Genomic DNA, 14,348 nt, shown 5'->3' with positions numbered 1-14,348 from the left:
TGTTTCAATTTGAGGAGATGGTCCTTCATTTCATAAATGTCAGCATTTAAAGATCTGAAGAGGTTTTAAACAGTATTCTGTTAGTAAACATTGTAGCTTTGTGACCTAGAGAATAGTGGCTTTTAAAAATACTATTTTACTGATTGCAAAAGCCTTCTCTCACAATATGTAAATGGGCTTTCTTTTTCTTCAAGCTAGTCTTCTTCATAAAATGTAGAGGCTTTCATGCAGAATAGCTAATGCAAATTCTGACTATCAAGGTGTACATTTTTTTTTTCACCAATTCTGAAGGCATCAAGGCAAAGGCAAAGTATAACATTTATCCAAATTTTCTATTTGGCACATGTTGCTATCATGTGGGCATGTATCTATAGAGATTTTACTATTTATATCAGATATTAAATAGGTCGCTACACAGCACATGTGTGTTCCTATATGTTCTTGATGCAATGGACAAGAATGTGAATGATAATTTGTGTGTTAGTCTAGTCTGTACTAGATCTCTTTAAAGAAAACAGCTCCTAAATCTACTGCCAAAGTAGAATAGAATAAAGGATAATATTTAGTTACTTAAAGCTGTCTAGTCTGGAGATAGATTCTTCCTCTCCCACATTTGATTTATATTATGGGTGAAGCATTTCCTGTGGCTGCTTTATAACAAAGATCATGAGGAAATTATCAGCTAATGAGTAATCTAGACTGCTTCAAGCTAGCCCAGGTAACTGTCCAGCTGATGGCCCCTTTCATCTTATTTCATTCTGACTTTTAAAAAGCTGGTGCAACTACACTGGCTAAAGTAATGTTTTGGAGGTTATCAATCAAGGCAGAGCTGGATATACTGCATGAATTCCTCTGCATAACGTAATGTGGATTAGATAATTTCATTTGACTCATACTACTAATCAAATACCCAAACAGCACTTTTCACTTTTTAAAAAAAGTGTTTTATGAGTATTTAAAATATTTTAGAAGTACATATTCATGCTAATCTAATTGTCAAAGCTGCAGGGGTATAATTTGTTTCAGATGTTCCACAGTAATAAACACTTGAATATGCTGTTATAAAAGTGTTGTTCTGAGTTAACACACAGGAAACACTGACAGGTCAGAAGCTTATTTTCCAAGCAAAGCCATCTCGAAAATACTAAAGAGAATGTGTGAGTCAATTTAACCCTGGAGTAAAGTGACTATTGGAGTAATTTGGGTACTTGGAACATGGGATATGAGTGTCAGATAGACACTGAGCTAACAAGCTGGTTGCAGCTTAACTGACTCCTGTAGAGTAATTTCTGTGTGTTTGCCTGTGCTCTTCAGTGTCAGGTTTAAGGGGTGATTCACATAGCACAAGTGTAGTACCACATTTGATACTTATGTTGTGAAGGTCACGGTCTCACCTGAACAGATGCTTCCACTGAGCTGGCAAGCTTCTAGAGACATTTCTGAGTGGCTGTTCTGGAGTCAGGTCATGTCTGAGCAGGCTTACCAGTTGTGTCATCATACTTGTATGAGAAGGCATTATAAGAACTGATTTTGTTTCACAAAAGAGATGACTCTCTCTCTCTCTCTCTCTCCTTTTTTTTTTTTTTTTTTTTTTTTTTTAATTTAGTATGGAGGTAATTTATGACAGGTGTTTGGGGTATGCTCTTTTCTTTTTGCAGCCAGCGTGCTTTAGGGTAATGGGGATGAACCAGGGATGACCTCATAGCAGTGGTATTGTAATTGGAAGCTGGTATTTCCTTCTCTTGTGTGGATGTGGCTGCTTGAATAGCCAGAGGACTAATCTGGAAGCTGTAAAGGAGTGGTGGACATGAATCCCTTGCAAGACGGATGTTGAAGTCTTAGGGCAAGGTGCTGGCCCTCTTCTGTTAGGAAAAAGAAAAGAAAACAGCAATGTACTCAAGTCCTCCCACACATCCCTGTCGTGCCCTTCTAAGGTACTACCTGGTGTTTCTTTGTGGTCAGGACAGAGATGTAGTTTGGTAGTGTCATTCCCAGTGAATGATGGTTGTGCAAACCTGCTCCCCTGAGTGGGAGACAGGAGTGCCAGCTTGCAGTGGAGAACTGTCTGTTTGTGAGTATGAGCTTATTTGTCTAGGTTAAGCGGGCCAGGCTCACTCACAATATGCAACTGTCTGTACTAGGAGCACATACTCATATTGGGTAGGCAGGTGTTACTGCTATCAAGAGGAAAAAATCATGTAAAACATGATCAGAAAAATAATTCTGTGCTCTCTGTCTCTCCCAGTGTTTCTGTGATAACATGCTGGGGCTCTAGAAAGGTGGCAGCTACTCACCTCAGAGCAGTTCCCTCACTTACTTGTGGCTGTTCTGTTTTCTTCTTGAGATACACCACAAGTGTTGTGACACATGTCTCATACCTTCATTTTGAGATTTGGTTCCAGGTGGTTTCTGTCATAGTATCAATCTCTGCAGTTTCATTCCAAGCCTGGTTTTGGCCAGGCTTTCTCTCTTTTTGACTGCTTATGAGATGGAAAGTGGTTGTCCTATTAGACATAGCTGCTGATTGTATTCCCTTGTTTGACAGGCACAGGAGTCTTGCTTCCACTTTCTTCAGAGGAAAATAGAGAGTAGTGTGTTATAGTCCACTTTATTTGGACTTGTAATGTGCTGCTGTGCAGGTGTGATTGCGTGTGTACCAGAATAGATGTGTGTCTGCATTTGCTGCCAGACTTGGAGATGCAAGTTCATTGTGGGAGTTTGACAAGATGTGTTCAGTGTAGTTGAGAATGTCTCATTTTTACACCTGTTGACTTGCATTTGTCTTTTTTAAAAGTAAAAAATATTTTGCTGTCTTGAGTTTGCTATATGGTCAACTCTCTGTACAGTTCCTTGGGTTTAAGCTGTAATATGGTGTCTCCAGAATAAGTGTGCAAGCAAGGAGTGCTGAGATGCGAGGTGTAACAGAAGGATTTAGGATGGTGTTGAGGACAGTTCTAGTGCAGTTTGAGGGCTGTGCTTTTCCACTTCAATATTAGCATTGAAAATGTGAGTTTATAGCAGGTTCTTTATGTTTTTTGTCTTAGGACTGGTGGATCTACATCTGCCAGATGCTTTCCTCTTTGTCTCTATACGCTGCACTATCTTGCAAAGGAGCAAAACACTCCTAAATTGATTTTCTTGTCAGTGGCATCACAAAGTGGTGCTTACTGTGTAGCACTGGACAGCAAGATCTATATGCAAGTTATGCCATGACAAGCAATTATTCCTTCAAAAGGGAGCTGGGACTGGCATATGGAATAAATACAGAAACTGCAACAAGGGAAGAGTTTGCATCCGTGGGAGTGAACTGCGATAGGGATGGCATGGTATGGCATGAGAGTGTTTTAAAGCTTTGACTTGGCTACGGGGCTATGAAGTGAGATGCATCATTAAGAAAAAAGGGATTAGCTATCCAAATTGTTTCTTTTGGGTGTAAGAGAACTTCATCCAAGGGAGTTGTATAACCCTCAGAAGAATGGATGGGGAACTTGGGAGCTGTCTGATTGCTCTTTGGCCAGCTGGCATGGAGGCAAAGCAACTGGCCTTACACAATTTTATTTCAGGACTTCTGAGTGGCTAGTCAGTAAGGACACAGGCTTTGGAGTTTTATAGAAGTAAAATAATAGCAGGAGTCTGTTTAGGTTAACACAACACCTTTTTTACTATTATATTTTAACAATGCATGTAGATTCATGTACTTTCTAAAAATAAAATAAAATAGACTTTTAAAGTGCATTTAAGTTGCTGCTTGGTTATATTTAAAAAAGTGAAAAATGTATGCCTCTAATTGTTCTGTCACATCTGCTTTTGAGTGTGCTACGTACAGGAATGTTTGGCAGTGTTCAGCTATATATTGACATAGATGAAAACTTACATTTTATTCTTAAGTATGGTGTATTTGAAAGATAAATACCCTTGATGTGTAACTGCCTTTAAAGTCTGTTTCCTTTGGGAATGAGGATTAAATATTTTCTGTATTTTTCAATAGGAGGATGTATCTGGCTGGCTAGCACCAGGAGAAGCATACACACCTGAACCAATGGAATATCATCACCTAAAGGAGATAGACATTAAGCTTCAAATACTACGATCTGATGGAGGTTTTTCTGTGATTTCCAGTTCTTGCTCAAAATCTCCAAGACAGGTTTATCAGGTATATTACAGAACAGAGCTCATGCTGCAGATTTCTTGTTTGAAGTGTGTGTTGAGATCTGATGTAAATGAAAATACAGCATGGGTCTGTGTTGTTTTTTGTTTTTTGTTTTTTTTTTTTTTTCTTTTTTTTCTTTAGTATCTTCTATTTGTTATCAAAGTGTATGTGTTAAAGAATGAAGTGAAATCTTTGGCTATAGAAATAATATGGAAAAATAATAGGTTGCTATTCTGAGTGGTCAAGTACTGTCTTGTTTCTAATATTTGTTGATTCCACACTTTCAACAAGACATTTCATATGCAGGAACTGGTAACCTTGATGTTTCTGTGTGAAGGCCTCAGTGGTTTTGTCAGCATAGTAAACACATCACCCATGGTAATTGATCTTTGGAAATTAGAATTAGGTTTCTTTTTATCTCAGGATTCCAAAAGTCCCTCTTTGCTTATGATCTGAAAGATAAAGCAGTTACTGATAAACAATGTTAAAGACTGTGGAAAATCAACTGAAATTGTATGTCCCTTGTTTTTAATGGCCTTTGTCTTTTTCCCTTGCCAGCAGTATTAAGAAACTTTGGGGCCTCGGCCTTGAGAAACGATTGTTTGAATTTTGTGCATAGAAGACTCCAATTTATCCCATGCCCCAGTAATGTTGCCCCTGACATTACGGGGGAAATACGACATGAAGTACCATAAATCCCATTTTGCACGAATTTGCACAAAACTTGTTTACTTCTGTAAAATTTACAGTTTATAGCTAGAACATATTGGAGAACATACATTATATTGGAGGCTCTGTAGGAGCGTATGTTGGCAAAACTTGTTTTCAGTTACCAGTGTATGAGAAACATCTCTGAAAAGCTAAAATACCTATGTTTTTTTTTTTATTTTATTTTATTTTCTAAAGGCACTTTAATGTCACTTTTTGTACTGCCTTCTTTCTGAACTTCACGTTTTGTTTTACTTATAGTAGTATTTTCTGGTGCTCCGACAGAGGAGTCACTTTTTTTGATGTTGATCATTTACCAACTGGGATTTAATGTGTGAAACAGCGACTCCCTCTAGTGGGTAATCACTTAGGCAAATGCAGTTGGTGCCCAGTCACTTCAGGGGCATGGGCCTGAGCTTGCCAATGATTGCTGGATCTCGTGTTCACTGTTAGGGGACATCAGCTTGAAGTTGGTGTGACTGCTTATGATGATGGACACTCTGGGAACATCTATCCAAGAGGTTGTTGTTGCTTCCTTTTCAGGTAAAAGCTCAGAAGCATTCAGGAACTTGCATTTATGTGTATGCTTATTGAAGAGTAATGCATTATCTTTTTGAATAATATTAAATTCAACCAAAAAGAGATAGCTAATTCCATAAATTGTCCTTCGTTAGTGAAAAGCAGTTGCCCTTCAACTTAGTTTACAGCATAGAAAAGGCTTTCAGACATTGTAGTTTTGGGAAATACAGGATTCCATTTGTCATTTTTTATTTTGTTCAGATAAACTTAAATATGTGAGTCATTTTAATGGAAGCTACCAAAGAATAGGACTATTTAAATGTGGTTTTATAAATTTAGAGAAAGAGCTAAACAGAATAAATATAAGTTGACATGAGTAGGAGGCTTTAGTTATTTAAAACTGGATTTAGGACACTAATTTAAAAAACCCCAACAAAATAAACAATGAAAAGCAAACCCTCCTACTCTGCAGCTGTCTAATTTTATAAGTGTCTTGATTTCCAAGTGCCTTCCCAGCTGACTCCCGAAATCCCGTAGGTGCATTCATTCCTGCTACTCTGTGTGTCCAGAGCTGTTTCTCTCAGCAGCAGACAGGGTGTTGCCCTAGTTTCATTGTGATCCAGACTTTAGGCAAGTCAGTATTAAGCTCTTCATGGACCCAGATTGCATCTACCAAATCAATTTGGCACTGTGACATGGGCTTGTTTATATTTACATAGAATTTCGGTTGCTGATTTTTTTAAAAATGATGAGTGGAGGAGAAAATAGTAGTCTCAACTTTCAGAAACTTGATTGCTTACTGTGGAAGCTTTGTATGAGGTCTAGCCTTTAGTCCTATGTTCATGGTTATGGTTATTTTTGTTTTGGTAGGTAAAAAAAAAATCACTCTTCAATTCATACAAAGCAATAACAACAGGTCAAGTTCTGAATTGGGTTATGTGAGTTCATTCTCAACACTTTATTTTCAAATTCCTTTAAGGGTTGCTTTTTCAAAAACACAGGAAGTAATGTGCAGCAGTAGCTGAGAAATTAGTGACTATTTAGAGTTTAGAGAGGTTCCTGTCAAAAGGCAAGAAAAATTTATTTTAACAAGTAGTTTTTCTTGCTGCTCACGGTCTTTTTAAAAGAGCCTTGTTTATCATGATCAATATTGTTATAAACTGGAAGTTTTAATGAAATTGCTTTTGGGTGTTTTTATTCTTGAAGCACAGGTTCTGATACTAGAAAACAGGCCGGTCACAGAGAAATATCAGAATTCTTTGTACTGAATGTTTCTTGGAGCTTGATTGAAGGCAGCTGATACCTACCCAAAAAGGGTCTGAAGAAACAAGTTGAATGGTGTTTTTGCTAAAGGAAGATCTTGTTTTGTGGTATGTTAGCATGAATGCCACATGCGAGACAAAGTCAGTAAGAGTTCTGGGCTGTCTGCCCCTTGATGGATTTAATTTCACCTGTTTAATGACAGGATTGTCAATTGTTTCTTCAGCTGACCACACCAACTAAATGAGGAAGTAAACTAGCTATCAGCACTGGAAGACTGTTATTCTCTGTAAAACCAGTTTGAAGTGAGACACATTTAATTTACTAATAGAGTGAATTAAATAAGAAGGAATTACTTTATTCACCTTCACACATATACTCTAAATATTGTGAGACACAAAATATTTGTTGATGAGACTGGGGATCTGTAGTATTCAAAACTGAGAGTGATAAGCTGGTATTGTTGAAGTCTCAGATTTAGTTTCTATTGATTTCTTTTATTCAGTTTGTTTAGATTGTATCACTACTTCTTATATAACTGAGGTAAATTCTGTAAACTTAATTGCTAGATAAAGATGTTGGCCCAGGTGCTATGAAATGCAAACTTGAATGTACTGAAAAATTTGTTTCTTAGGGGTTTGTTTTTTTAAAGTTTGCTTTTTCTTTTTTTTTAGATTAAGATACTAGGAGAGAGCTAAAAATATATCCTGCATGTGCAGAATTTATTTTGAATGAGTATAGTTGCTACAGGATACAGGTCTGATGGATGTCCTTTCCTTTGGAGAAGATGCTAATTTCAGTGATATCAATCTTTATTCTAAAAATCAGTGCTGAAATTCTTTCTGATTTCCATGAGACAAATGTGGATTTCATCTGTTGTGGTTGAGTAGGGTACAGTGCATTAGTGATGGGCAACATTGGGAGAAATTGTTAGTGTGTAAATCATCTGCTTGGATTTTCATTTAGAATTTTAGAAGTAATTAAACCAAAATTAGTTTAGAATTGCATATCGTAAAGCTGCATGTTTTTTTCTTCCCAGAACTGCATTACATATAACTTTTAAAATGCAAACACTTGAACACCACTGGCTCAATGGGAGAGCTGCCTTCTGCCACTGGAAGATACTTGGCAGGATATAAGATCTATAGTCTGACTGTGAAGTCTGTAACAACTGGCTTTAATTATCCTATGGTACCATAGCTGAGCTGTTCCAGAGGAGCATTCAGATTCATCTTTTTGTGCAATGAGTCCAGCTGGATTCAGAATGCTTTTCCATGACTAATGTTCTTTTTTACATGGAAATGTTTCTCATCAGAACTGTTATTTCTCTCTGAAACATTTCTTTGTTCTGGTGCCAGTTTTATTAAATATTTAAAAATGCTTCTGTCTTTCTTAATTTGTTCTTCCCCCCAAATATTAAGTTGAATATAATCCTGGCACAGGAAAATGGTAGGATGAAGAATACAAAGTGTAAGACTGTGTGATGAGTACAGTTACCAACTTGAAAAACTGGAAAACTACCTGAAAAGAAAAGGAAATGGAGACGTTGTTTAAAGAAACAATATCTGTCTGTTTGCTTGTCTTATAAAGAGAATTACTTTAATGTTGTTTATTACCTTGATGAGTTCTCTTTTACTTGATTGGGTTTCTGTTATGAAAAAAAATTCAATTTTTAAATTATAACAGTAGACTATAGTTAACAGTTTAAAACTAAATAAATACTCAAAATGATAAAAAATTCTGAAGAAACTAATGTTTCAATTAATGAACTCTTTGATAGCCTATACTCTAGGGTTGTACTTCACCAAGAGATGATTTTGACACATATCTCTATTTCAGAGCATGGTTAGAAGCAGGTTAATAAGCTAATCAGCCAGTTTTGTGGCTCAAGAAGATTGTAACTAATGTCTTTCATTAGGTGGGATTTTGGTTTTATTTATTTATAGAATTTTGGAGAAAAGGGAATGCAAAAATAATTTTAGCCATTTCAAATACTGGCTATTTCCATTTTGCATTATGAACATTACAGCTTTGGCTGTTGCTAAGTAATTATATCTTCCCTTGTGTAAGATATCTATCAATTTTATTTTCTACCTCATCTTAAAGATTTTTAGATCTTTATTAATCTCAATTGACTTTCACTACCTACACATGCTGTGTAATTGAAACAATATGTTTTTAAGCATTAAATGTTTTCTGTGATATAATGCTGCCTGTGTTTATTTCATGATGTATTGAGAAACATTAAAAAAATCAGTAAGTGGGGAAAAGTCTTAACTTTGCTGATACGGTGTGAGTTCTGATCAGTTACTATTCAGAAATGAGAGAGATGAGTCTGTAAGAACTACTTCTGTGAAAGCAGCAGCTTAATGCTCCATAGTGGTCAGATATAAAATAGATTATTAGGAACAATCATGAAAGGAATACAGAATGAAACAGAAAATATCACTGTGCTGCTGTACACGTCTGCAGCGCACCATATAGCTTGAGTATTGTGCAGTTGTGGTCCCTGGATCTCATAGCCAGTACCAAAAAAGTAGAAAACTGGTTACCAGAATGCTCAAAAGTGTAGAATGGCTTCTATGCAAGGGATGACTTACACAGAGACATTCCTCAGTTTGGAAAAAAGGAGTCAGTGGGAATGTGATTGAAATGTGCAAAATCATGCTGAACAGAGAGAGTAAATGGTGACAATTTTTTTACCACCTCCTCTGAATAGAATTATATCAGCTGGGGATGTTGATGGAGAAGTGTTGAAACAAGTACATTTTACTTCTGTTTTCTTGTAAATGTTCATAGTTCAAGTATTATCTACCACACTCTGATAAGACTTGGTTAAGTATCTTGACAGAAATCAGTGTTCAAGAAAAGTTTACGGAGAATAAAGTTTTCATGTTTATCCCAGTTAAGAATTTCTTTTGATAATAGAACATTATTGTCTTCCTAGAGAAGCAGCCAGGCTTAAAATCATCCTAAGTGTAATAAAAGGAAAAATAACTTATGATACGTTTTCTGAAGTTTGAAGAGGTTGCTCGTGTTTACAGTTGCTGAGCTGTCTGTAAAATGAAACATGTACGCCTGAAACTATTTGAAAGACTAGGACAGAGGTCTGCATAAAGCTTTGCTTCAGAAATGTGTGTTGAGAAGAAAGTAAAAAATGTGAGGGTAGTAACTCTTTTGATTTTATGACCCCTCTCACTGTCACCTTTTTAAATCTAGCTGGTATTACAGCAATAATGTTTTGAGATGATTGTTGCAGTTTGATCTCTGTTCTTCATTGAGGCAGAGTTCACATAAAACTATGAAGAAGTCCATGCATACAACCCCCAAAATAAAATACTGGGAAGTATAGTATAGTATTCAGTGATCAGTACTACTAGTTGCGTATTTCTGTAGATATATTCATAACATTGCTTATTAAACCCTGCCTGCACCTCTGATCCATGCTGAGCACAAACTACTCACACAGCAATGCCTTTGTATATGCATAGATTGAAAGACTGGATTTAAAAATGTAATTGCAGAAATAGCTATAGCTTCTTTTTTTTTTTTTTTTTTCTTCGAAGAAAAAGAAATATGATGCCATCATGTTGCTCCCTGCCCTTCCATGAACAATTTCACTTGTATTAAAATCACTGGAAGAACAAAGCCATGTAAAAGCAATTCCTCTTATTAGAGGAAGCTTCAGTTGTTATAGTTAGAGCTGCTTGGCCAACTCTATATTTATACTGCAGATGTAAAGGTCATATCCTCATTTCATGCATTAATAAATACAAGTTTAAGTAAGTCCTTTGCTTTTTTATGTTCTGTATAGGAGTCATGTTTATATCTCTGTTATAGGAAAATTTACTAGTATTGTGGTACTGCCAGCTACTGCTGATTGTAAATATATATTCAAAGATTTGTACTATCTTAAAATACGTTTGTTTTCAGGCAACTAATAGTTTGGTTTAAATGTCAGAACTCATAGATTTGTTCGATGTTTAGAAAAACTTGTTTACAAATGCCCGCAGTTTTTTATATATCGTAGTTGAGAAATTTTCTATTGAAAGTTAAATTGCAAAGATGGTTTTTCTTTCCAATTAGACATGCTGCTTGAAATTCTTTTCCTTGTGTGTGTTTAAGATTGCTTGAGCTGATTCTGAAAATAAGAATGAATAGAGTGTTTTTATTAAATGGTTGCTCATGTTCCTTTGGGTTAACTAACAGAGGTGGGGTTTTTTTGGTTGGGTTTTTTTTTTCCTCCTCTACCATTATTTGAATTCCTCAAATTCTTCTATAGGACCTTTGGTTTATAAGAGAAAGCCCCCCTTTTTTTTCCTGTTACAACATAACTTCACTATTTTGCCAATAGTTGTTGTTCTTAATGATCTAAATTACATGTAATATTGAACCTTGAATGTATTCAGAACTGATACGAACTTCAGAGTCTGATCCAAAGCTACTGAAGAATGTGAGAAAGTGTAACCCCAAAGGTCAATAAAAATTGTGCATCTAACTCCAATTTAGGAGAGACGGTTATTTCTCAGTTACCACGATATCTAGTAAACAAACCCTACAGTCATTTCAGTTCAGTACTTCCTTTCCCTTTTGGCCTAATTCAAATCCCAGTGTGGTTAATAGGAGCAAGCTTTGAACGCCTCTTTCAGTCTCCCCGATTCTCAGTGCATTTTTATAGTTGTAGTAAAATTTAAGCATCAAAGGGTTAGCTCTGGAGACTAAGAAATTCCTCTTAAAATGTGAAGGGGAGGAATTCTTTTATTGAAATAAGTCCAGCCTGATGTTAAGCTGTTGTATTTCAAAATGCATAATAAAAGGTAGGCATTTGCCAAATTTGAAATGGAGACATTATTATCAACTTTTCAGTGTTTTCGTAATAGGAATCAAAAGCACACTTGTCTGGCTTTGAAGCAATATAAAGTCATATATTTAACTTCTGCCTATCCTTCCTTTTGTCAGGAGTGCCTGGTTTATGCAAACAGGAATCTAGAAGCAGTTCCAGGTGAAAAGGTTCTGCGAGACAATAAGGAACAACGTGATCAACAAAATCGTCTGAAAGAAATAGATCATCAGCTGAAATCCCTAGAGAGAAATCTTGTAAGTCTCCTAGTTTTGTCGTATTTTTTTTTTCCTCTCTGTTTTTGGAGTTTATCATTCCATGTGTCTTAAAATAGCATCAAATTCTGCAACCTTGTGTAAATTCCTGAAGGAATCCCCAAAGAAATATACACGCAAAAGTCTCAAATAATTTTACTTAATCTGGGAAACATTTTTCAATCGTAATGCATATTTCCCATTAACATAGTGTCTTTTATAGTGAAAGAAATTATTCTTCTCTATTCCTCCCCTGAGGGGAGATAGCATAAACAATCATATATAAATATATCCTAAGAGGATTTTTTTTTATGGCTCATATAATTCAGTGTTCTTTGAAGGACTGGTTCTGGTGGGAATGTTGTATACACTAAGTTATTGTGTGATTTAGTTTTGATGAACTAATTTAGTGTATTTTTGTAACTTAATTTACTACATGAATATCATAGGTGCAAGGACCTTTAAAATAGGAGCATATGAGTAAAATGGTAGTAAAAATTCATAACTGTTTTCGAATAAGTACATCACATCTCATCCTTACTATGAGTAAAAGTGAGTAGGGAAAAGGCAATTTAAAATCCAAGAGAATAATTTTGTTAAGTAGTAGGCAGAAATTATGTTTATTTCTAAGTCCTAGAGCCAGGATTGACAAACCAAAACATATATACCTCTCTCAAGGAATATATTACTATTCTTTTATCTTTCAGTGTTTATAATTGATTACATTACTCTCCAGTTACAATAAGGAAATTTAACTAAAAACTAGTGACAGGGGAACCTCAAGGACTTCAGAAATCTTTTTACACGTTTTTAAATATATGTTGTAAATGTGCTGTTTGATCTGTGCTGAAAGAGTTACAAAGCAGAAGAGAATTAGGGAGAAAACATATAAAACATTAAAAAGCAGAGGAATTTTAAAGGAGTGTCCTAAGATGTTACAGTTGTATTTCGTTTGACCTTAAAGCTGATGTTGGTATTTCTTTTTGTGTTGGATCTCTCATGAGTCTTCTTAAGAGCACAGGAAGAAAATCTCTTTCCTTTTTTTTTTTTTTTTTTTTTATAACTTTGTACAAGACTTTGAAGGTTGCCTTGCTTAGGTGAAGTCAGGAATTAAACTGCTGAAAAACTCAAAGGAACATTACTGCATTACTGAGCTGGCAGTAGTGGTTAAAACCTGGATTTATATGCCTATTTTAAAGATTTTAGCATCTTTGTTTAGTCTTATTTTTATGCTTTGAGATGAGAAAGCTTTTGTTTCCCCACAGAATGTGCATGTGGAGAAGATGAACTAGTATAGTAGTGTATGAGACTGAGGTAAGCTGACAGCTGGCATGGGTAAACTGATGGAGATGGATTTTTTCACAGTAAACCCCCAGTATTTTGGTACATTAGCAAGAGACATCAGGATAGGTAACTGACATAAAAGATGTGTGCAAATGAAGAAGGTGGTGATTGGGAATAGCAAGTGTGGATTTGCCAAGGGCATATCGTGCTTGACCAGCCAGATTGCTGCCACTCATTGGGGGTTAAGCTGGAGGACTGGGCTGACAGGTACCATATGATACTTGTCAAGGGCAAAGGCAGAGCTCTGCATTATAGAGGAACACCTTGCACTCTAACAGTGCAAGGTGGAGCCTGGCTGGGCAGGGAGCCGCCCTGCTGAAAAGGACCTGGCATCATTGTGGACAACAGACTACAGGTGAGCCAGCAGCATGCTCTGCAGCCTGCAGTGATGAAGGTTAACAGCCTACTTGGCTGTATCAACATGAGCATAGCCAATAGATAGAAGAGATTGCTCAGGCAGACCTAACAGTAGCTTTCCAGTAGCAACAAAGATGTTACAGAGAAGACAGTTGCAGAATCTTTACTGAATTACATGGTGGGAGAAAAAGAAGTGATATCTGTAAATTGAAATGGGGGGGATTCCAGCTGTATTTAAAGAAAAAAGCCCTCTGAGGGTAATTAAGAATGGGAAGCTAGTTGCATTGAGAGGCTCTGAAATCTCCATCCTTGAAAATTTTGCAGACCTGGATGGACCAAACCATCAGGCATTTTATCTGATGTCATAGCTGATGCTGCTTTGAACACCGGGTTGGACTAGAGATCTCCTGACACTACCCCTCCCCCCCAGCCTCAGTCTGATGAGTTTTTGATTCTATAAGGAAAAGCATCAAGAATTTGTATGCATTTCTTAGGTGATAATCTTTATTATTACTACATTGAAGGAAAAATAGTAATTTTTCATGGCTGTGCAAGAAATTGGTCTTGTGTGTGGCTGATTTCAGTGTTTTTCATGTAGTCCTAAAAACATCAATATATGAGTTTGTGTCGGACCAAAAATTCATGTCGTTTACCTTTGGCTTGGGGAGGTCTTTATTCAGCAGTAGGCTTACCTTGTGCAGTGAACGGAGTTAGGACAAATACTGTTCCAGTTATCTTTTATCACCCTTAAAAAGGGGTTTCTGGTGCAGATCAGATAGCAGCATAACTGCAGTGGTATATTCTCCATTACTGATAACACTGTCGTTACAGTTGCAGAACCTTCAGCCACTATCACATATCCAGGATTTATGCTGGCAGAGCTGGAACTGCACAGCCAGTATACTTCTAGCAGGTT

At 36.4% G+C, this 14,348-nt stretch overlaps 1 protein-coding gene across 5 annotated transcripts in view; it reads left to right on the top strand.

Annotated features, from left to right (window-relative positions):
• The window catches only part of FSIP1 (fibrous sheath interacting protein 1), an 84,273-nt gene that overhangs the window by 16,600 nt on the left and 53,325 nt on the right, over positions 1 to 14,348 (top strand). For all 5 annotated transcript variants that reach the window (XM_026849600.1, XM_026849597.1, XM_026849598.1 and 2 more), the window contains 2 exons: positions 3,989 to 4,153; positions 11,597 to 11,734. In XM_026849600.1, the coding sequence (XP_026705401.1) occupies positions 3,989 to 4,153; positions 11,597 to 11,734 (303 nt within the window). The remainder of the gene's footprint in view (positions 1 to 3,988; positions 4,154 to 11,596; positions 11,735 to 14,348) is intronic.

Source organism: Athene cunicularia (genome assembly GCF_003259725.1).
Source record: "Athene cunicularia isolate RWA chromosome 5 unlocalized genomic scaffold, athCun1 chr5_part1, whole genome shotgun sequence".
Taxonomy (NCBI): Eukaryota; Metazoa; Chordata; class Aves; order Strigiformes; family Strigidae; genus Athene; species Athene cunicularia.
Note: the sequence above shows the minus strand (reverse complement) of the source record. Positions and strands in the feature narration are given on the sequence as shown.